The following is a 20,549-nucleotide window of genomic DNA, read 5'->3' as shown; positions in this document are numbered from 1 at the left end:
CCGCTCGGGCCCCGCCCCGAAAGTGACTCGCCCTTTGCTGCAGGCCGGCCCCGCCCCAAGCGGGGCGGCAGCCAATGGCAGCGAAGCACCCCTCGGAGTCTCGCCCAATCAGCGAGCGGCGCGCCCGGCCGGGGGAAACGCAACCGCCCGTCGCCTGCGCGCTCCGAATTTGACAGCGGACACGTGACCCGCCGCCGGGGCGCCTGCGCACTGCAGCCCGCCCCTCCCTGTGCGCGCCGCGGCGGCTGCGCATGCGCGTGTGCCGCGCCTTCCCCCGCCCGCCCCCCGAGAGCCCGGCCCTCCCCCGGCCCGGTCCCGCCGGCCCGGCCCGGCCCGGCCCGGCCCAGCCCGGCCCGGCCCGCAGAGCCGCCGCGCAGCAGTTGAGCAGCGCAGCAAGGCAGTTGTGCAGCACCACAGCAGTGCAGTTGTGCAGTTTATTGAGGGCAGGCCCGCCAGGCCCCGGCGCGCAGTCCCTGCCCGGCCCACAGGAGCCCCGGGCCTCACGCCTTGGTCTCGATCATGGCCTCCATCATGCGCGCGCTGTTGGTGATGGCCGTCGTGAGGAAGATGAACTTGTACCCTGCGAGGGAGGCACGGGCGGCTGCGGCCCCGCTGTGCGCAGGGCAGGGCCCATGCGGCCGCCCCGGGGGAGGCAGCGGGGACACCGCGGCCGAGCCGGGCGGCACCGGCTGCTCCGATTGACACCGGGAGCCGGGTGCCCGCGGGCTCTGCGTTCAGCCCCGCAGCGGGGCCCCTACCTTTCTCCCGGCCCAGGAAGCGCAGGGCGGCGATTTCGGAGAAGGTGCAGCCGCCCAGGAAGACGGCGAGGACGACGCGCTGCGACTCGGCGGCAGGGCCGTCCTCCGGGGCGCTGTCTGCAACGGGGACAGTGTCGGCGCTGGCCGCGCGGCCGAGCCCGCGGGAGCCCTGCGCAGCGGTACCTGCCACGGAAAACTCGTTGCCGTTGAGCAGGCGCACGACTTCCTCGAGGCCCAGCCAGCTCCTGCGCTCCAGCACCTGGAGGGGAGGGACGGGGATGCGGAACGGCAGCGCGGGCACCGGGCACAGCGCTACCGGCCGGCCGGGATGCGAGGCCCGGGGAGGCCGACGGGAACCAGCCCCCTGCAAGGACGGCGGCTCCGAGGGAGGCGGGATTCCCTCGGGAAGAGCCGCAGTGCCTGCCCGGGGCGGACACGCACCTGCTCGATGATCTTGCAGCTCAGGGGCACGTAGGCCCCGCTGAAGACGTAGGCCATGTCCCGCGGCATCTTCAGGTCGTACTCTCCGTCCACGCGGGGGATCTGCAGATTCACACGTGATACCACGTGCGGGAGCCGCTTGGGCCAGGCGGCTCCCAGCACTCGCAGCCGCGTCCCCGGCCCCGTCCCTCCGCCCGGCACCCGCAGCCCACGGGCAGGCGGCTCCGGGACGCGCTGGGCCCCGCGTCGCGGGCCCCTCCGTGGCCCCGCGCGGCCCCATGAGCCGGCAGGCGCCAGCACTGCCCTCCACAGCCGTCTGCCTGGGCATCCCTGGCATGTGTCCGGGACGCGGCCCACGGTGGGCGCTGCGGTGTCCCTGGTGTCTTGTGAAGGGACCGTGCCCAGCTGCGGGGCACACACCAGCCAGGGCCCTCTGCCAGCAGCGGGTATGAGGACAGAGCAGCAGCCTCGGCACCTACCAGCCCCAGCTTCTTGCTGATGCCTCGAAAATTGCTCTTCCTGGCCAAAGAATTAAACGCATCGGTGATTTTTCCTGGAAAACAAGGCAGGAAGAAACGGCTCAGAGCCCTGATCTCGGGGCGCGGAGGACGGATCGGCGGCGGGTCCCACCTGCGGCGCGGTCCGTCACCAGCTTGCTGACTCTGCTCTCCACGGCCGTGAGCGTCTCCCCGGGGCTCTGCTCCGTGAGCAGCCCCGCGCGCTTGAGGTTGTGGAAGGTGAGGAGGTGCTCGGGGCCGTAGCTCTGCGGGGGCGGCGCGTGAGCGGGGCCCCGGGGCCGCATCCAGGTACCGGCCCCGGCGCCCGCGCTCACCTGCAGGTACTGGCTCTTCAGGGAGCGATAGTCCTTGGGGACGAGACCTGGGGGCCGCGGGGATTTCTGAGCGCGCGCGCAGGGCCCGGGAGCCCGCGCGGCGCCGCGGCTGCTCACCGCTCTCCGTGAGGGACAGCAGGCACATGAGGCGCAGGCTCTCCACGGGGGACACCTGCGTGGGCACGGGGCCGTGAGCCCGCGCGGCCGCGCCGCCCCGCGCCGCCCGGCCCCGCGCGCGCCCACCTGCCGGTCGATGTGCTCCTCGATGAAGCTGGTGCTCTCGCGGATGTCGAAGCCCTCCAGCAGAGCTGCGGGGACAGGCAGGGTCCCCTCAGCGCCCGCCCGGGGCCCACGGTGCCGCAGAGCTGCCCTGCTCCGAGCACGGCCACGCGGGGACACGGCCACGCGAGGACACGGCCACGCGGGGACACGGCCACGCGGGGACACGGCCACGCGGGGACACGGCCACGTGGGGACAGGGCCACGCGAGGACACGGCCGGGGGCTGCGGGGGGTCAGCCAGGCCGTGGGGCTGCCCCGACCGTGCCGTGGGGCACAGCGGAGGCTACACAAACAAGGCCTGGGACGGGGGCGGCAGAGCCCGGGCGCTCACCGTGCTCAGTCTTCATCATCTCCTGGAAGTCCTGCTTGGTTTTCTTCTTCATGATGGACTCACAGGCGCCAATATCTGCAGAGCACAGACAGGACCCTCTGGAGGCAGCCTGGCCCTCCAGCACAGAGCCCTCCTGCCCCAGAGCAGGGCCCTGGGCCCCGCTCTCCCTGCCCAGGCTCCTACGCAGGCTCAGCAGGCGATGCTCCTGCTTCAGGCCCTTCAGCTCCTGGGAGACAAAGTTCTTCATCTGCTTGATGTCCATCCCGCGGCGCCGCTGCGGGAGGAAGAGCGTCCGTGGGGGTGCCGAGCGCCCGGGATCCCGGCGGGACGGGGCAGCCCTGCGCTCACGTCGTACTGCGCCTGCAGGTTACGGGACTTCTGACCCAGGAAGCCGAAAACGCTGGAGAAATGTTCGTTGCGGATCTGGTTGAAGACCTGCGGAGCGCGGCGCGGCCGTGAGCGCAGCCCCGGCGCTGGGGACCCTGCTCCAGCCAAAGCACGGCCAGCCGCGGCGCTTCGGCACCCTGACCAACAGCCACACGAGGTGCTGCTTGTGCCAGGGCAGAGTCCCTCCTGCAGCCCTCACCTTGTCCTGGGAGTTGAGCAGCACCTTAATGCTCTTGTCAGAAGAGGTGACGTCGGGCCCGAAGTCCACGCTCCCTGCGGGCACAGAGGGGCTTTTCCCAGCGCTGCCGGCAAGGGCCGGAGCTGGCAGCACCGGCAGCGCCGGCGCGGAGCAGGGCCCTCGCCGGGGACCCACCGCACTTGATGCGGAAGGTGTCGTCCAGCAGCCCCTCGTAGACCACCTGCGAGCAGAGCGCCGTCACGTAGTCCGTGTCTGCGGGGAGAGCGCGCGTGGCGGCGCCGCCGGGCCCTGCGCCGCGGCCGGGGACACGGGGCAGCGCCTGCCCCTCCGGAGCGCGGGAGGGACCCGGGCCCCGCGCCGCGAGCGCCGCTTGTTGCACCCGCACGGCTGACCCGGGGCCGGGCCAGAGGGGCAGCCCGTCCGCACGCGGCGCTAACGGCAAAGCCCTCGGAGCGGCAGGACCGGCACGGCCCTGGAGCGCCGACAACTTTCTGAACTTCTCTCTGTTTCTTTCTCTTTTTCTCCCCCTAATCCTTGCCGTTTTACTTGATGCCGTTCCTTACAGAATCAGTTAAGTGTCATTGATTTGAATGGATCAATGGATCAATGACACGGGCCTGAGCTAAAGCTCCGGTTCTGGGAACTTTCACAGGGAATGTGGGAATCTTGGGCAGCTCCCGGAGCCAGCAGGACCCTGCACCCCAGGGGCTGCTCTGCAGAGCTCCTGGCACCGCCTGGCCCTGCGGCTCCCGGGTCCGTCCCCCGCGCATGGAGCTGCCCGCCGCTCCCGCCGCCCCGCGGCCCTGCCTCTGTCCATGAGGAAGATCTGGCCGATCTCGGGCTTCCTGCCCTGCCCGTCACTGTCGCTCTCCTCCTCCAGCTCCCGCCACAGCTCGTAGCTCATCTGTGGGGAGAACGGGGCGATCAGGGCCCGTGAAGGACCGGCCCCGAGCACCCCCAAGGGGCACGGGGCGTCCTGGTGCCGCAGGGACCCCCCCTCCATGGCCGGGCACGGCGCGTCCCGGTGTCACACGCACACCCTGTCCACGCTCCCTGCCCGCCAGGGCTAACACAGGTGCCACAACCCGTCCTACAGATGGGCCTGACACCCCCGGAACCGCCTGTGAGCGGGAGCCCAGGGCACACAGATGCCGCAGGGCCGACGGAAGGGGCCCCCTGCAAACGGCAGCCCCCGGCCCCGAGCTCGGCGGTACCTTGGCGCAGCGGCCGATGCCGTAGGCCTTGCTGAAGGGCCCGTACAGGGAGCTGAGCAACTGCAACGCTCGGGCAACAGAGTTGATCCAGCGGTGATCCCCTTCCTGCAGAGCACAGCGCCGCGGGCAGCGGGTCGGGGCAGGCGGCTCGGGACCCCCTGTACGCCAGGGAGCCCGGCTGGGCCGGAGCGGCGACGGAGCGGGCCAGGAGCTGGGCTCCCAGGAAGGAAACCCTCAGAAACACACAGGAAAAACCCAAAACCTGCTCAGGAGCAACCGGAGCAGGAGCCAGGGTGCAGGGCTGGGCGAAGGAAGGACATCAGAGCCCAGCAGAGCAGCTGGCTGAGGGAGCAGCACGGGAAAGTTTGCGGAAGGGCCGAGGGCGCTGAGCAAAACACGACCCATCCGTCTGTGTGATGGAGCTCCTGTGTCCCGGGCCCAGGGAACGGAGAGGGAAGGGCTGCGACCCCGGCGGAGCTGCCCCACTGACCAAGAAGTAGTCGTGGAAGAACTCGGGCAGCTCCATGCTGATGATGTCGTCGTCCAGCGGCAGCAGGTAGAAGGACCATTCGTCACAGGTCACATCTGAACGCGCGACAGAAAGAGGCAACAGCTGCCGAGCGCCCAGGGGAGCAGCCCTGAGAGCTGCTGCCACCTCGGAGACGCGGCCGGAGCGCCGGGACGGGGCCGCTGCTCCGCGGGACGCCGGTGCCCGGCACGCACGGCTCCCGTGGCGCGTGGGGACCTCCCGCGAGGCCAGCGCTGCCGCGGGCGGCCACGGGGCTCGGGCTCCCGGGGCCACTCACCACCAAAGACGCCCTCTTCCTCCAGCACCATCTCGCAAGCGTAAAACTGCAAGACGAGAAGAGACCCTCAGCCCCGGCCAGGCTCCTGCGTCACTTGTGCAGGGTGCAGACCAAGGCCCCCAGTGCTGCAGGTGACTGTCGTGTTCCCAAGCGCTGCAACATTTGCTTTTGGCTCAGTTGTTTGTTCTGGCTAAGAAACCACAAACTTCCAGTTTCAGGAGCAGCACGAAGGCAGGAGAGCTGCACTGGGAGCCTATGGCGGTGACTGGCGAGAGGCGCAGCCAGACTGACCTTCTGGGGGCTGAAGATGATCTTGTACTTGCGGCTCCTCCCTGACATCTTGTCGGCGTTGACGATATCTGCAGGGGAGACCCGCGTTAACCGGACCCAGAACCGCTCAGAGCCCTCCCGTGCGGCAGGGCCTGCGCTCCCAGCAGCTCCCGCCAGGAAGGGAGCCGGGAGCAGGGCCCGGGCGGCCGGGCTCCGGAATGTCCCCGCGGCCACGTGCCCCCCGTCACTCACCAGCGATGCTGCGCATGGTCCGGATCCGCGGGCGGACGAGGAAGCAGAGCCTGGCCGCAGAGCGACAGCTGAGGGAGCCGGCCCCGCGCCGGGACCGCGGGGGCCCCGCGCCGCCCCGTCCCCAGCCCCGGCGCGGCGGCACTCACTGCTCGCAGGCGCTGGCGGCCGGGCGGCCCTCCACCTTGTACAGCTTGTCCACGTCGTGTTGCTGCGGGCGGCGGGGCCGTGAGCGGGGGCAGCGGGAGCCCCGCGCCGCCCCGGCCCCCGCGCTACCTTGAGGATGGAGACGTTGGCGATGCGGTCCAGGGGGCTCATGAGGTCGGCCTCGATGAACAGGTCCTTCCTGCCGGGGAGCTGCCGCGCGGGGGCACCCGTGGCTGCGCCGGCACCGCCAGCCCCGGCCCCTGCGCGCCCCGGGCGGCTCCGCTCCTGCAGGCCCTGCCCCATGGCGCCCCACGGACTGCGCCCCCTGCCCCATGGCGCCCCACGGACTGCGCCCCCCGCCCCATAGCGCCCCACGGACTGCGCCCCCCCGCCCCATGGCGCCCCACGGACTGCGCCCCCCCGCCCCATAGCGCCCCATGGACTGCGCCCCCCGCCCCATGGCGCCCCACGGACTGCGCCCCCCCGCCCCATAGCGCCCCATCCGGCGCCCCCGCGGCCCCGGGCGCTGCCCGCGGCGCCCCCGCACCTGCTCCAGCAGGTAGATGAGCTGGTCCCGCGCCAGCCGCTTCAGGAGGCCGAAGTCGGGCGGCTCCGGCGCGTCGCGGCGCGCGGCGAGCGCCATGGCGGGCGGCGGCGCTCCGGAACGCGGCCGCGCGCCCCGCCGGACCCACCCGGAACGCGGACCCGCGCGCGCAGGAAGTGGCCGTCGCCACGGCAACCCGCGCGGAAGCGGAAGTGCTCCCCCAAGGACACAGGAGGCGGAGGGCGGCTCGCCCGTTCGTGGCCCGTTTATTGCCCGTTCCGGCCCGTCGCGGCCGCTCAGAGCCGCTCCCCGCGCGCCGCCAGCTCCGTGTCCAGCGCCGCCTCCAGCGCCGGGCTCGTCCCGCGCAGCCCGCGCGCCACGCGCGCCGCCCACCGGAAGTACTCCTGCACGCGCTCCTCCGGCCAGTCTGCGGGACAGCCGTCACTTCCGGCACCGGCCCGCGGCACGCCCGTCCCCCCCGGGCCCCGCGGCCGGCCCCGCCGTTCCGCCGTTCCGGTGCCGGTACCTGCGGGCGGGCGGCGCCGCAGGTCGCGCAGGTTGTGCAGCTTGTCGGCCAGCAGCACGAGGCGGGCGCGGGCGCTGCAGCCGGGCGCGCGCTCCTCGCGCAGCCGCTTGCGCTCGGCCGCGGGCAGCGCCTTGTCGTCCGTGAGCTCCTCCACCACCGCGCGCACGGCCGCGCCGAAGCGCCGCTCCAGCTCCGCCGCCGTGGCCGCCGTGTCCTCCAGCGTGTCGTGCAGCAGCGCCGCCTGCGCCGGGACGGGCAGCGCGGGATGGGCCGGAGCGAACGGGACGGGACTGGGACGGGGGGCCGGAGCGAACGGGACGGGGTTGGGACGGGGGCCCGGGCGGCGGCGCCTCACCTGCAGCACCACCGTGTCCGTCACGCCGGCCTCCTGCGCCAGGATCCGGGCCACGGCTGCGGCCAGAGGGGGCCGTGGCGGCGGCGGCCTCCCCATCCCGCCCCAGGGCAGGGCCCCGCGCGGGGGATCCCGGCGCAGGACGGGGGGTGCAGGGACCGCGGGGTGCGGGCACCGCAGCGGGACTGGGACCAGGGCAGGACGGGATCCCGGGGCAGGACGGGGATCCCAGGCGCTCATTCCCACGCTGGGCAGCACTTTGGGATGGGAGAGGGCCCCGGGGCAGGACGGGGGTCGAGGGCAGCGCACGGGGACAGGGTGGGCAGGGGGCACCGCTCCGGGACGAGGGGCAGCCCCGGGCGCTGTGTGGGGCAGGGCCCCGCTCCAGGACCGTGGTCGGCACGGGGGGCCCAGGGCCCCTTCCCAGCTGGCGCTATGGGATGGGGCGGGCAGCGCTCCGCGGCACGAGGGGGCCCAGGGCTCTTCCCAGGGCGCAGGCGGCGGGAGGGATCCTGGGGCTCCTTCCCAGGCGGGCGCCGCTCCGGGACGGGACGGGGACCGGGACGGGACGGGGACCGGGACGGGACGGGGGTCACGGGGGGTGATTCCCGGCGCTCGGGACGGGGCTCGGAGCCGCGGCAGGTCGGGAGTCGCGGAGGGCCGTTCCCGGGCGCGGGCGGCCGCACCGATCGGGTGGTTGATGTAGGGGGTGCCCTCGGGGTCCTTGCGCCGCTGCCCCTTGTGCTTCTCGGCCGCGAACTCGGCGGCCTCCAGCAGCCGCGCGGCCTCGGAGCCCATGGCGGCGCGCGGGGGGGCGGGTCGCGGCGCGACGACGTTTATTGCGGCAGCCGGAACAGGAGGCGCCCGTCGGGGCCCCGCACCTCGCGCCCCGCGCCCGCCCCGGCCCCGGCCCCGGCCCGCGCCGCCGCCCGCGCGTCCTGGCGCTGCGCCCGCCGCGGCGCGGGGCTCCAGCGGCTCCGCAGCACCCGCCGCGCCTCCTCGGCGCTCACGCCGAAGCCCCGCGCCAGCCGCTGCAGCGGCCACTCCTCGGGCAGCTCCCGCCGCAGGAACCTGCGGGACACGCGCCCGTGAGCGGCGGCGGCCCCGGCCCGGCCCGGCCCGGCCCGGCTCGGCTCAGCCCGGCTCTCACCGCATCTGCTCCATGGCCTGGCGGCTGAGGCTCCGCTCCGGCGCCGCGCCGCGCTCCGGGCCCAGCTCCCGCCGCAGCCGCTGCAGCCGGGCGGCCCGGCGCCGCCTCCGCTCCCTGCGGGCACCGCGTGAGCGCCGCGCGCTGCCGCCCCGGCCCGGCCCGGCCCGGCCCGGCCCGCACCTCTCCTCCGCCTCCTCCAGCGCCGTGTCCGGCTGCTCCGGGTCCCCGTCCCCGTCCCGCGCTGCCGCCGCCCGCCGCGGAGCCCCCCCGAGCAGCGCGGCCCCGCGCAGCCCCCGCCGCAGCAGCAGCGCCGCCGCCGCCGCCATGGCCGGCCCGGCCCCGCCTCCCCCCGCCGCTCCGGGGCCGCCGGGGACCAGCGGGGAGGAGCCGGGAGCCGCGACCCGGCCCCGCGCCCCAGGGGGACAGACCCCGCTCCGGGCTCTGCCCGGGGGACGGGCCCGGCGGGGAGAAACCTCCACGGCGAGGGCCGGCAGAGCCCCCGGGGCAGCGGCGCGACGGGGGCACCGGGGCTGCTCCGTGCGAAGGGGCAACCGCAGAGGGCAGCGGCCGGGACTCCCTGCGCACGGGGGCTCCTGGCCGGGCAGCGTCGCCGCCTCCAGCCCCGAGGGGTGTTTTAGCCCAACTCTGCCATCATCCCAGACAAGCCCAGGGGCATCCTCAACTCCTGGCACTCAGCGGCTTTCCAGAGTTTGCCACGATCCAGAACGTGTCAGACCCAGCGCCAATGAGAACCACAGACAGGTCTTTGCTGGGCACTTTTGATCGAACACAAGGACACACATTTCAACCGACACCGATGGGAGCGGAGAGCGCGGCCGGCAGGAACGGTCACTCGAGCGGGGCCCTCGGGAGGGCGCAGGTCCGAGCGCGGGGCCGGGGCTCAGATCGAGCACTCGCAGCCCCCGCTCTTGCTCGTGTCCCCGGGGAAGCGCTGGCCTCTCACCTGCAGCACGTGGCCTTCGGGGCCGGCTGTGGCAGCGGCCAGCGCCGCTCGGCTCCGCACGCAGCCTGCGTCGCGCGGCCGCAGGCAGCGCTGAGTCCCGGCGTGCTCGTGGCAGGGGACGCTCTGGCCCCGCACCCAGAGGGAGCCCAAGGCGGCAGGGCAAAAGCTGGTCCTGGCGGGCAGCTCGGCCTTGGCGGGAGCCCTGTGCGTGATCTGCGGTCCCGAAGCGCGGCCCGCGCCGCCCAGCAGCGAGAGCGGGATGAGCGTCATGAGCGCGGGGGCCTCCTGTGCCCGGAGCGGGGCCCGGGGGAGCTGCAGGGAGAGCAGGGGCCGCGCTCAGCCCCGCGCGCGGGGATGGCAGGGAGCGTCTGCGGAGAGGCCTCCGCTACAGTGCAGAATTCACTGAAGCACTTCTTAAATGTAGGTATTATTATACACTTGCCCTCTTTCCACTTCCATTCAGCCCCTCTCTGTTCTGTGCTCCTTTACCAAGCTCCTGGCATGTTAGTGCTCACAGCTACTAAGAGCATCCCCAGCAATCCCCTTTACTTAGCTAGAATGAAGGACTAAAATGGCACTAGCCAGCTAAGGAGCACCTGAGCACGAGGGACATTAGTGCCCCGGAGATGCTGCGTGCCGGCAACCGCCGTGCCCAGAGGGCAGCTTTGGTGCAGGGAAGGGCACCCTGCGCTCTGCCCTCACGCGCCGCCAGGACGCTCTGGCCGAGGCAGCTTGGGCTCTCGCGCAGGCGACCGGCACGTGCCAGGGCGCCCGTTTGCAACGGGAGAGAAAGCTGCCCCTACGAAGCCCCGGGGTCCTCCCTGGACCCCGTTTAACTCAGCCCCACCACAGGCGCTCAGCGCCCAGGACTCCTCCCTCGCGCGGCCGCCTCGGGCTCCCGGGGTCTCCCTACGGGATCTGTTACCTGGCTCTGGGCGACAACGGTGCAGGAGCTGTTTGCTGCTCTGCCAAGCGGGGGGATCAGCCACGAGAGCTGATCTACGATGCCGAGACTTCGGATGAGCTTTTCACGCTGCATAAGAGCCTTTACTCTTTTCTGCTCCTCCTTTTCCACAATATCCTGGGGCAGCATAGAGTCATACTGCATTTGTTGCTGCATCTTCGGAAAGAAACACCTGTGTTACAGCCAGGTTGAAGCCACAGGTAATGCACAAGAGAGAAAAAGCTGCAGGCTGCACTAGGGAGGCCTAGAGAGAATTAGGGACGTCAGGGTGGAGTGGGGAGAAGGTCCCCGTGGGAAGCGCAACACGGAATGGGCAATAGTGGTGACCACAAGCATCTCCCAGCACAAGCTATCAACTAATCACACTTCATGAACGGGGGTCCCACCCTGCAGTTCTGCTCCTCGGGAGATACCCACGGGTCCATCTGGAGCCACATGCCTGCCCTTGAGAGCCCCACGGACCAGCGCTGAGGATGGGGAAAAGGCACCTTTCTGTCCCACATCCTGGTGCTTCTGTAGATGGGCTGGGTTGCAGGAGCTCCGGTTTTGTTGCGGGTCTGGGATTTGTCCCCAGCTGACTCTCCTTGCAGGGTTTCTTTTCTCTCCTTTTTCTTCTTCCCAGTAAGAACTTCCCACTCTTCCTTCTTCAAGCGGATCTCCTCCAGCTGCTGCCTGCCACAAAACACCAGTCTTGGTCACTGAAAAGCTGCAGAGAGTTCGGTTCAGGGACATTATCCTACAGCCAGAAGCTTTGTAGGGAGTAGAGACCATAATGGAAGTTGCCAAGAAATGGGCTGGGACTGGTTTTGAAAGAGATTCTTAGCTCGGTCGGAAGTGCTCTTGAATTAGTTTGTGCCACCACAAAGGTGGAGGCCACGTGCAGCAGAGCGCCTCCAGAATCCCCAAATCCCTGGAATACTGCCCTTGCCTCCCAAGGACGCCGGCCATCGGAAGCGCCTCCGCCATGGTGACACAGCACAGGCAGACCCCCCTCCTCCAGCTCTCACCATCTCTCTTACGGCTCTTAAGCAACAGAAAGAGCCATTTCCCAGGAGGGATCAGAAGCGAGCAGCATTCATGCCATCCCTACAGGGCAGGCATCTACCTGGCACACTGCTCTCGTGCTTTAGTGGCTGCTGTTTCCTGGAAGAGGGAGCCGCTCTGCTTGAAGAAGGGCTCGTACTTGTCCGTTCCATGTGCCGGGTAGATGCGCCGGAAGCCTCCCAGGTGGGAGTCCTCGTACTCCTCGGCCCGCGCCAGCCACGCGGCCTGGCTGCTCTCCAGCTCCTCGCGCCTGCGGAGCGGGAGCAGACGCAGGGGGAGCCGCCGGAGCCCCCGGCTGAACCCGCTGCAGAACGAGGGGCCCGGCCGCCGCTGCCCCCTTCCCTTCCCTTCCCTTCCCTTCCCTTCCCTTCCCTTCCCCGGGGCTCCCTGCGGGGACGCGCCGCTCCTCCCGCTCCCTCCTCTCCCGGACGAGGTTCTCGGCTCTCTGCCTGCTGCGCGGCTCCCGCCCTGCCCCTCAGCCTCTGCGCAGCACTAAACCAGTCTGCAGAAAACTTCACCCAGGAGCTGCCTCTGGAAGGAGCGCGCGCTGCGCTGCTCCCAGCTCTGCGGGCCTGGAGCAGCCCGGGCTGCAGGGACGCGCAGGGCGCCGGGCAAACGCGCTCGGCCTCCCCAGCCTGCAGCTCTCCCAGACTCCCTAACGGCAGAGGGAGCTGCAGGGAGCTCCGGCATCTCCCTGCACGCCAGGAAAAGCCGGAGCGCGGGCTCGGCTAGCCTGGCCTCGAGAGGTCGTGTGGATTGATCAGCCGTGAAGGGAATGCAGACAAAGGAGGGCGGGAAGGCCGCAGCCCTGGAGAGCGGCCGTGCTCTGGGGGAGGCCGGGGCTGCGCCAGGCGTCACCGCGAGCCCAGCACCGCGGGGCCGGCAGCGCCCCCAGCTCCGCACCCACGAGCCCGTCCCGGGATGCGGGTGGCCCGGGCTGGCCCTTTGCAGGCCGCAGCGCCACAGCTGCTGGGAGCTCTCCTTGTTTTTGGCCTGCCTCAGCTTTCCCAGCTTTCCCAGCAGCAGGATGGGGCAGAGCAGTACCTGGATGCTCGGGCAGCGTGGTGGGCCTGGAGGAGCCGCTCCTTCACCCGCTGCTTGTCCTCCTCCAGCACCTTCCTTTTGTCACAGGCATGCACGTTTATCAGGTTGATGGTATCAAAGAGAAGAGCATCCTTCACTTCACGGTCCAGGTGGGAGTCCGTGGTGAAGCTGGGAGAGTGATTCACCTGCAAAACAAGGGGCTGATCTGAGCTGGGGACACGGAGCCGGCCCACGGCACGGCGCGCTCGGCGCCCCACGCTCCCCAGCCGCCCCTGCCCTCCCCGTCCCTGCCGCAGCGGCGCAGGCAGCCGCGGAGCTGCGGCGCAGGGAAGCTCCCTGCTGTTACGGAGTGGGAGAGGGAACAAGACCTCAGACCTGCTGAGCTAGGCTTGCTTAGCCTGCAGGTTGCTTGGCCACTTGTCTTCCCAGCCTGTTTAACTTTGAGCCACCTTGTTCACATTTTAATCAACCTTAAGCAAGTCCTGCCCATCCCACAGCTCTTTGTTCCAGCGCTTCCCACAGACGAGCTATTGGCCCTCGGCTATCTGCCGTTTCCCGAGCGGTTTCAGCGCAGCAGGAGAATCCTTCCTCACCTCTAGCAGCCACGGTTTCAGCTTTCTATCTAGCAAAATATCAAAACCCAGTATCTCAAAGCAGGCACAGCCAGTAGTGTGGTTAGGAAAGCAGCTTTGGTAATTGTGCTTCACAACGGGGTGAGCTGAAATAAGGGTCTTTATAACAATATCTTCAATATCTTCCCAGAGTTTCTTTGTGTTGTAGCTGTTATCCATCATCCAGGCGTTCAGGGTGGACAGTTTCCTGTGCGGAGGACAGAAGATGATAAGAGCTGACCTATGATTCCACATTTTCCCCAAGAAAGAATGAAGTAAACGAGTGTCCCAAATGCAGCTTTCCTGCAGGATGTGCACGAGGAGTTGTAGCATCTAGAAACGACAATACCTCTTACTGCCCACTGTGTCATCCCGGACGAAGTTTTCGTTATGTTTATTGATAGAGTAATTGGTCAAATGCATGCAGATATCGTCCTGAGAGAGGAACCGCAAGAGACCTTCATTTATTCTTAACTTCAGAGCGCAAACAGAAAAACAGCCCCCGAGTCCCACAAGTACTAACTAATCCCGTGACGACCTCGCCCGGCGCTGCCGCTTCCCGCAGCAGCAAGGAGTTAATCCTGCCGCGGCTCCCGGGGGAAGGGAGCCCCGTCCTCCCTCCTCTGGGGCCACGCGCTGCACAAAGGCCATCCCGGCTGGGCCTCGCCAGTAAACAAGGGAGTTCTCTGGGCAGACGCTGCAGCAAATTACTCTTTTTCCTTTATTCACGGAAAGCAGAGGAGCTCTCTGCGACATGCACACGCTGGAGGGAAAGGGCATTTCCATGAGCACTCCTGGGTGAGTGGGGAGACGGGGGGAAGCCCAGGGTAGCTCCTGCCGGACACCATGCGCGCTGGGGACGCAGGGAGCAGCCCTGCAGCCCCTGGGACCTGCAGCACGGACCCTGCCGACGGGCACACGCACGGCCGCGCATTCCCGCCCCGCTTCCCGCCCCGGCGCTCCCGGCTCCGGCCGTTCTGCTACCACCAGGCCATCCCCAGCTCCCTCTCCCGCTGCCCGTGGGACGAGGAGGGACACAGAGCCCGGGTGGCTCATGAAGGGGAGCAGCAGCAGCGTCCAGAGACCCCGGGGAATCTTTGTATCTTTGTCCTTGGAGATTTTCAAGACCCAACTGGACAAAACCTGGAGCAACCTGATCTGAATTCGGTGTCAACCCTATTTTGAACCGGGGTTGGACTGGAAATCTTCCAAAGTTGTCTCCAGCATAAACAACTCTACGATTCTGAGGTAAGGCCAGTGAACAGCCCAACTGCAGGACCAGGGAATCTCTGTCTTGCAAATACTCCCGAAAAGCCTTGTGTGAAGAGAAGCTACAGAGAGAGGGGAAGACAAGAGCTAGGAAACCCACGAGCCCGACTTTCCAGGGTCTGGAATGCCCCTTGGACAAAATAGTGGCTAGAACCTATGAATACTAGTGTGAGTTTCATGGAAACTTCCCTTTTTTACCAGGTTGTTGCTGCTGGGCTCGATGTACCTCATGGTAGCAAACCGGGCTAGCCCCTCCTTGTAGACAAATACCTTCAGCGGGTCACAGGAGGTGACCAGCACATAGACACGCATGTCGAACTTAAAGCCATCGATAAGGAAGGGCTGTGAGACAAAAGGCAGAAACGGGAATGAGATGGGAAACGGTAGGTGCGACGGCACGGCTCCGCGGCGAGGCCCAGGCTGAGCCTGGGAGAAGCCGGGCAGAGGAGACGAGGAGGAGCTGGAGTCTCACACGCACTGCAAGACAGTCCCTGTTACCTTAGAGATATATTGCTGACAAATCATATGCTCTCCGTGCTTGATATCCTTCGCGTTACGTGTGATGAAGATTCCTCTGCCCTGGCAGCCGCTGTCGGGCTTGCAGATGAATGTTCTGTTTTTCCTCACACGAGTATAGGTCTGGAAATCCCCGTAGCTACAGAACGAAACAGTGACTGTTAAAAGCCTTAAAACAAAACAAAACACCAACCCCTGAACTCTTGTATAGCATTTAGATACTCCAACTACGGTGCTGCGGGCCTGTACAGACCAAACTTCTACAGCAGAGGAATAGTACAGTGTTTCCTGATTCATGCCATTATAAATCAGTCCATTTGCAACCTGACAGGACCTCCAGGGCCCAACACGTGGTGGCACCTCTCCACCCCTGCCAGGAGGTTCACAGGAAACAGCCACCACTCCTCACTCGGGAACAGGTAAGGTTTGGGCTCTGCTGCAGCAGAGATCCAGAGAAAACAAACAAGCTCCGACTGCAAAGGAGGAAGGAGTCGAGTTTGTAGAGCACTTTCGTCCTGACTCATCAGCAAACAGGGCAGAGGCCACGGTCGGAGCGGTCAGAACGTTCCAGGCAGGGTGCAAAGGCTCCCGGGGAAGGCTCACGCCCTGGGCCAGCTGGTTGCAGAGCTCATCTCCAGCTTCGAGGAGCGCCCAGGCGCCAGAAACAACCTCCCTGCAGCAGCACTGCCCGTCCCGGGCACCACGTCCAGGAAAGAGGTAGGCAAACAGGATAAATTCCAGAGGACAGTGCCAAGAGGAATCAAATTCCAGGAAATGTAGCTTGGAGAGAAAGAAGTAGGTTTGTTTTCTCTAGAAATGAGAAGATTGAAAGGACACATGACAACTGCCTTCCAATACAAAACACACTACTAGCAAAACACAGCAAACCACTGTTCTACAAGGCCGGCGCAAACGGGACGTTCTGCGGCGCTGGCATGTCAGCACAGATGTGTCAGGTGCCTCTAACCAAAGCAGAGTCAGGCTGTAGAACAGGTCACGAAAGCCCTTCTCTGAGGTTTTCAGGTCACAGTAAGGAAAACCCCTGTAGGGAATGTCTAGGAATAGCTATCGTGGCTCCTTCCAAGCAGCTCCGGCTCTTCCCATCGCCCTCGCTGCGGGATCAGGGCCCCGGAGCAGCCGCCCCGCAGCCCGGGGCAGCTCGCACAGACCCGGCCTGGCTCGGCAGGGCCTGCCCTTCCTGCCGCCCTCCGCGCTGCCGGGGCGGACGCAGGTCCCTGTCCCCGTCCCGGGCGCTCCCCGGCTGCAGGGGGCTCGTGCAGGGCTCCGTGGCCACCTCGGCTGCAGCCAGCCCTGCCCTTGGCCTTCGGGGCTGTCTCCCGGGCTTGGCCCGGTTCAGCCTGCAGCCGCCTAAGCAGGGAGGCAGGCGCTCCAACCCCATGCACAGGACTAAGGGTGTGTGAGGTAGAAGCATGGACAAGAACATCCAGGGAATTCCAGGGCAGCTTACGGAGGCCCAAACCGAGATAGGAAACCTCAGAAGGTTTCACCCACAGCCTGGCTGTCAACTACAGGGGTTACCACTTCCTAATTGCCCCCTCCCTGCTGTCTGCTGCATTAACGGGTACAACTCACTCGGCTGGCAGGCACCAAGTACGAGGAAAAATATTGTATTCCTTGGGGAAGAGTTTGAGCATGCGGTTAAGATTGCGAGCCAGCAAGTCCTTGCGGCAGATCTCCGTCATGCCTGGAAAATGGTTGATTTTCTGAAAGAGGCGCAGAAGAAAAACAGCATCAGCAAAGGCGCAGCAGCCGCGACCCTCGAGCGAGGGGAGCCAGCGCGTGGAGAAACAGCAAAGCCACCGGAGCAGGGGCCGGCGGCCGCCTCGAACGACTGCTGAGGAACACACTATGCGAGAGCTGCTTTATCTGAACTTCATCACTTTGACTTATCTGCCCATTCCACCCAGCCCTGCAGCTCTTCCTCCCTAGAACATCACTGTTTCAGGAAGGGAGCAGTTTTTTCAGCAAGAAACATTTATTTCGTGCTAAATTAAAAGGGTTGGCAGCTTTCCAATTCACGCTGCTAACCGCCAAACTGTGGCTGGCGGCACCGTGTCAGAAACAGAAATGAAGAAAGGGCTTGTGAACCTCCCCACTCTGGACCTGCTGCAGACAAGGAGGGGATATGGGAGCTAATTCTGGACACTTGTTCCGTTCTGCAACAATATGGTCCATTAATGACCCTCTGTCTCATCCTCCTTTCCAAGCTCTTCCCGCTGGGCTCCCTTTCCATGGAGGGGTATTTACCTGAAACCGCTTCATCTCCATGACACGCTCCAGAGAGACCGAGTAGTCCGTCCAATATATTGTCCACTCCTCATTTTCTCCCACTTCTTTCAGCCCGCAGTTTTGTGCAGCTCGCCGCACTGCACCAAAAAGAGCGGATCAGAAAGGGCACCCCGGGGCAGGCAGAGCCTTTGAACCCCAGGGGTTGTTACACCTGCAAAGTGACAGGGGACAGGACCGTGCAGCGAGCCCCCCTCTTCCGCTCTCGTGGATGGAAGGACACTGGGACCCTGAGGGGACACGACCTTAAGCTGGCTACGGCCACCACGAGCCGTGACCGCAGGCCCCGGGCAGCCTCGGGCACTCCTGGAGCTGGGGCAGGCTCCAGCCCACGGGCACCACGGGCACACGGAGCTCTGCAGTGCCCCCGTGCCAGCTCCACATCGAAGGCTGCTTGGCAGCAGAACGCACAAGCTCTGGAGCAGGAGGCTGTTACCGGGATGAGCCGTTCTGACTTTGGCCTCTTCCCAAGCTGCGGAGGGGATCATGGATAGGCACAGCTACGTGACCGGAGCAGCTCAGCCAGAACACACAAAAAGGGCAGCTCAAGGCCAGAAACTTCCCTCTTCCTAGGCACTTACAAGGAGGTGGCCATACCTGAATAATCAATAGCTTATTTCTTATTGATAGTATCGAGCCCCCGCGGCAGCAGAGCGTCGCTGCAGGGCCTTGGCAGCGCCCTGCGGCCCAGCCTGGCGGGTGAGCCCGGCTCTGCTCCGGCCCTGCCGCCGCTCCGGCCCCTCTGCCCACCCGTCCCCAGCCGGCGCCGGGCCCCGCGCAAGCTCCGCGCCAGCCGCCGCGCTGGGCCCAAGCGGATCCACAACGCCGGGACGCTGGCGCTAGCGGGCTGGCTAATAACACCCGTCAGAGGCAACGAGCCTCTTCTCTGGGGACACAGCTCACGCAGGCAGAGAGGGCAAATGGGGGAAGGAAAGAGCCGCCCAGAGCCTCCCACTGGAGGAGGCCGGCAAGAGGGGTCCTCCTCCATGACCTGTTCCGAGTTAGACAAGCCCCTACCCGAGCCCTCCCCTTTAGTTGTTCTGGCCATGGCAAAAGAACCCGGGAGGCAGCTCTCTGGGTCACACAGAGGCGAGCGCCGGGGGGAGGCTGCGAGGAGGCTCCGTGTCTTGTTTCTCTTTAAACCAGACACCACCTCAATCCCGAGCGTGGGGGTCCAAGCCGCTTACAAACAATAAACACGTAACGGCAGCTACGCAGTGAGGTCTGTGCTGTGCGCAGCCCAGCGCTCGCGCAGGCGCTGGGTCTGAGAGGGCACCCGTCACCCTGCGGACTCACCGCTCTCGTACTTGCAGCTGGTCAGGTTGATGGACGCAGTGCTGGGATTGAAGAAGATGGAAAGAGGGAAAGAGCTTCAGCAGGGCAGCGAGACCCCCCGCAGAGGGGTGAGGAAGCAGCGCCGCGTGCCCATGTGTAAGCGCCCCTGCACGGACACCCAGCACGGGCTCGGCAACACGGGGCAAGGTGGCCCCGAACCCGGGCTCCATCACCGGCACTCCACGCTCGGAAGCGCACGGACAAGCTAAGGGACGGGTTAAGGGAACGGAGCCTCCTCTCCGGTTCAGAGCGGCCCCAAAGCCGCCCAGGGCCCAGGCACGGGGTCACGGCCCGGCTCCCAGCAGCGCCCGCCCGGTTGGGGCAGAGGCCTCGGCCGCTCCTGCCTTCCGGCACGGACAGACAAACCAACACGGCGTGCGTGGCGACACGGGGGCTTTATGAGGGCGCGTGTGCGCACGGGTGTCCGCGCACGGGTGTCCGCGCACGGGTGTCCACGCGTGTCCCGCGGCCCCCGCACTCGCCTGCGCCGCCTCCTCCTCCTGCGGGGCTCGGGGCGGCCCGGGGGCTGCGGGCCCGGCGGCACCGCCTCGCGCGCCGCCATGGCGCCGGCTCCAGAGAGACCCCTCCCCGCGTCACGTGGGCGCCTCGCGCCGCCTGATTGGCCGGCGGCCGCCTCGCGCGTGCGCAGACGGCGACGCCGTGGGGCCAAGGGCCTCCGGGGCGACGGCGGCCGCACGGGGTCAAGACGGGCAGGCGCGAAGGCGGGCCCGGGGCGGCGTCACTCGTGCAGCAAGCGCGCCAGGTCTCGGCCGAGCTGCTCGAGCTGCGCCTCGGGCAGCAGGTGCGGGCGGATGTCGCGCAGCGCCTCGTCCTCGGTGAGGGTGCGGAAGGCGGCGGCGTCGCCCAGCGGCAGGTGCCCGGCCAGCTCGCAGAGCGCCACGGGCGGCGTGGCCGACGCGGCGGGGCCCAGCGCGGCCCGCCGGGCCCACAGCAGCACGCGCAGCCCCGCGGGGCCGCCCGCCGGCGCCGCGCCGCGTGTCGCCAGCACGTTGTAGGCCAGGCCGCGCGCCAGCAGCAGCTCCGCGGCGCGGCACACGTCCCGCGCCAGCGCCGCCAGCGCCCGCCCCGTGCTGAAGAACAGGAAGGCGGGTGCGGGCGCGCGGCGCAGCAGGAAGAGCCCCCGCGCGGGCGCCAGCGGCTCGGCGGGCGCCGCGTCCACGGGCAGCGCGCGGCGCACGTAGAAGCCGTGCAGGTGCAGGTGGTTCACGGAGGCGAAGGCGCCCAGGCTGTTGAAGCCCACGCGGAAGCCGGGGTGGGCGCTGAGCAGCACGGCGTCCAGGCCGGCGTGCAGCAGCTCGGCGCGCAGCACCTGCGGCAGGCGCAGCGCCGGCGCGGGCAGCAGCAGCACGTGGCCGCGCTCCAGCGGGCTCACGTTGATCACCACCAGCACGTGCTCGAAGGGCGCGTGGCCCGCGGGCGCGCGGCGCAGCCGGAACAGCACCTCGCCGGGGCGGATCTGCGTGAAGTTGAAGCGCTGCGGGTCGAAGGGCTGCGTGAGGCTGCGGACGGGCTGCGCCGCCCGCTTGAGCGCGGCCCGGTGCGGGTTGAGCTGCGCCACGAGGCGCAGCCGCCCGGGCAGCACGCGCGTCGGCAGCTCGTCCAGGCGGTAGCGGAACAGGCCCAGCTCCATGCGCCGCTGCCAGCCCTGCAGCAGCGCCCGGTCGAAGCGGGACTGCGGGTAGGCGGCCGCGCCGGGCTCGTCCGCCCAGGCGGGCCCGGGCACGATGAACTCGTCCTCGCTGTACACGAAGTCCTCGGCGGGCTCCGCGCCCGGCGGCTGCTCCGGGGAGGCCCCGTCCCCGCCGTGCGCGGCGGCCATGGCCGGAGCACCGGCTGTACGGAGAGGAACGGGGCGTGAGCGGGGCAGCCGGCCCGGCCCGTCCTGCCCCGGCGCCGCCCCGAGCCCGGCCCGTCCTGCCGCGGTCCCCGGCGCGGCCCGTCCCGGGGCGGGGGGCAGGGAGGTCCCCCCGGGTCCCCCCCGGTCCCC

At 67.9% G+C, this 20,549-nt stretch overlaps 5 protein-coding genes across 5 annotated transcripts; all 5 read right to left on the bottom strand.

Moving 5' to 3' along the window:
• Window positions 1–481: 481 nt before the first annotated feature.
• Window positions 482–6,585, bottom strand: LOC148593146 (vacuolar protein sorting-associated protein 33B-like). Its single transcript, XM_088532087.1, has 23 exons — window positions 6,463–6,585; window positions 6,045–6,125; window positions 5,918–5,979; window positions 5,772–5,821; window positions 5,541–5,608; window positions 5,250–5,295; window positions 4,934–5,028; window positions 4,444–4,548; window positions 4,037–4,133; window positions 3,404–3,481; window positions 3,230–3,303; window positions 2,992–3,078; window positions 2,827–2,917; window positions 2,644–2,718; window positions 2,275–2,339; window positions 2,149–2,203; window positions 2,032–2,078; window positions 1,830–1,962; window positions 1,679–1,752; window positions 1,200–1,301; window positions 942–1,017; window positions 759–875; window positions 482–580 (listed from the first exon to the last, which is right to left on the bottom strand). The coding sequence occupies exons 1-23, from the start codon at window positions 6,556–6,558 to the stop codon at window positions 501–503; spliced, it is 1,854 nt and encodes a 617-aa protein (XP_088388213.1). The 5' UTR covers window positions 6,559–6,585; the 3' UTR covers window positions 482–500.
• A 170-nt stretch (window positions 6,586–6,755) lies between these two features.
• LOC148593145 (guanosine-3',5'-bis(diphosphate) 3'-pyrophosphohydrolase MESH1-like) lies at window positions 6,756–8,135 on the bottom strand. The gene is made up of 4 exons (XM_088532085.1): window positions 8,024–8,135; window positions 7,341–7,396; window positions 6,986–7,226; window positions 6,756–6,886 (listed from the first exon to the last, which is right to left on the bottom strand). The coding sequence occupies exons 1-4, from the start codon at window positions 8,133–8,135 to the stop codon at window positions 6,756–6,758; spliced, it is 540 nt and encodes a 179-aa protein (XP_088388211.1).
• Window positions 8,136–8,173: 38 nt separating this feature from the next.
• On the bottom strand, window positions 8,174–8,813 carry LOC148593144 (neugrin-like). Its single transcript, XM_088532090.1, has 3 exons — window positions 8,668–8,813; window positions 8,488–8,601; window positions 8,174–8,408 (listed from the first exon to the last, which is right to left on the bottom strand). Exons 1-3 carry the CDS (start codon window positions 8,811–8,813, stop codon window positions 8,174–8,176), a joined length of 495 nt encoding a protein of 164 aa, XP_088388216.1.
• Window positions 8,814–9,388: 575 nt separating this feature from the next.
• Window positions 9,389–18,545, bottom strand: LOC148593143 (tubulin polyglutamylase TTLL13-like). Its single transcript, XM_088532084.1, has 12 exons — window positions 18,503–18,545; window positions 17,168–17,286; window positions 16,493–16,623; window positions 14,882–15,038; window positions 14,582–14,725; window positions 13,464–13,549; window positions 13,097–13,322; window positions 12,504–12,688; window positions 11,521–11,709; window positions 10,904–11,087; window positions 10,377–10,571; window positions 9,389–9,763 (listed from the first exon to the last, which is right to left on the bottom strand). The coding sequence occupies exons 2-12, from the start codon at window positions 17,186–17,188 to the stop codon at window positions 9,389–9,391; spliced, it is 1,893 nt and encodes a 630-aa protein (XP_088388210.1). The 5' UTR covers window positions 17,189–17,286; window positions 18,503–18,545.
• A 735-nt stretch (window positions 18,546–19,280) lies between these two features.
• LOC148593142 (GDP-D-glucose phosphorylase 1-like) lies at window positions 19,281–20,393 on the bottom strand. The gene has a single exon (XM_088532083.1). It carries the CDS (start codon window positions 20,379–20,381, stop codon window positions 19,281–19,283), a length of 1,101 nt encoding a protein of 366 aa, XP_088388209.1. The 5' UTR covers window positions 20,382–20,393.
• Between the last annotated feature and the right edge of the window lie 156 nt (window positions 20,394–20,549).

This window comes from Tinamus guttatus, unplaced genomic scaffold (assembly GCF_059628265.1).
Source record: "Tinamus guttatus ecotype Peru unplaced genomic scaffold, ASM5962826v1 Tinamus_guttatus_pri_ptg000454l, whole genome shotgun sequence".
Classification (NCBI taxonomy): Eukaryota; Metazoa; Chordata; class Aves; order Tinamiformes; family Tinamidae; genus Tinamus; species Tinamus guttatus.
This window is presented reverse-complemented; position numbering and strand designations above follow the sequence as displayed.

Excerpts from the sequence above, each read along its gene's own strand:
- LOC148593146 (XM_088532087.1), bottom strand. The coding sequence starts at position 6,558 with ATGGCGCTCGCCGCGCGCCGCGACGCGCCGGAGCCGCCCGACTTCGGC. Across the intron at positions 2,719-2,826 it reads GCATCGCCTGCTGAGCCTGC|ATATTGGCGCCTGTGAGTCC; the intron begins GTAGGAGCCTGG and ends TGTGCTCTGCAG. Across the intron at positions 1,302-1,678 it reads TCAGCAAGAAGCTGGGGCTG|ATCCCCCGCGTGGACGGAGA; the intron begins GTAGGTGCCGAG and ends GTGAATCTGCAG.
- LOC148593145 (XM_088532085.1), bottom strand. The coding sequence starts at position 8,135 with ATGGGCTCCGAGGCCGCGCGGCTGCTGGAGGCCGCCGAGTTCGCGGCC. Across the intron at positions 7,397-8,023 it reads CTACATCAACCACCCGATCG|CCGTGGCCCGGATCCTGGCG; the intron begins GTGCGGCCGCCC and ends CTCTGGCCGCAG. Across the intron at positions 6,887-6,985 it reads GCGGCGCCGCCCGCCCGCAG|ACTGGCCGGAGGAGCGCGTG; the intron begins GTACCGGCACCG and ends GCTGTCCCGCAG.
- LOC148593144 (XM_088532090.1), bottom strand. The coding sequence starts at position 8,813 with ATGGCGGCGGCGGCGGCGCTGCTGCTGCGGCGGGGGCTGCGCGGGGCC. Across the intron at positions 8,602-8,667 it reads CTGGAGGAGGCGGAGGAGAG|GGAGCGGAGGCGGCGCCGGG; the intron begins GTGCGGGCCGGG and ends CGGTGCCCGCAG. Across the intron at positions 8,409-8,487 it reads CAGGCCATGGAGCAGATGCG|GTTCCTGCGGCGGGAGCTGC; the intron begins GTGAGAGCCGGG and ends CGTGTCCCGCAG.
- LOC148593143 (XM_088532084.1), bottom strand. The coding sequence starts at position 17,188 with ATGGAGATGAAGCGGTTTCAG. Across the intron at positions 13,323-13,463 it reads GACACAGTGGGCAGTAAGAG|GAAACTGTCCACCCTGAACG; the intron begins GTATTGTCGTTT and ends TCCTCCGCACAG. Across the intron at positions 11,088-11,520 it reads GCACGAGAGCAGTGTGCCAG|GCAGCAGCTGGAGGAGATCC; the intron begins GTAGATGCCTGC and ends GTTTTGTGGCAG.
- LOC148593142 (XM_088532083.1), bottom strand. The coding sequence starts at position 20,381 with ATGGCCGCCGCGCACGGCGGGGACGGGGCCTCCCCGGAGCAGCCGCCG.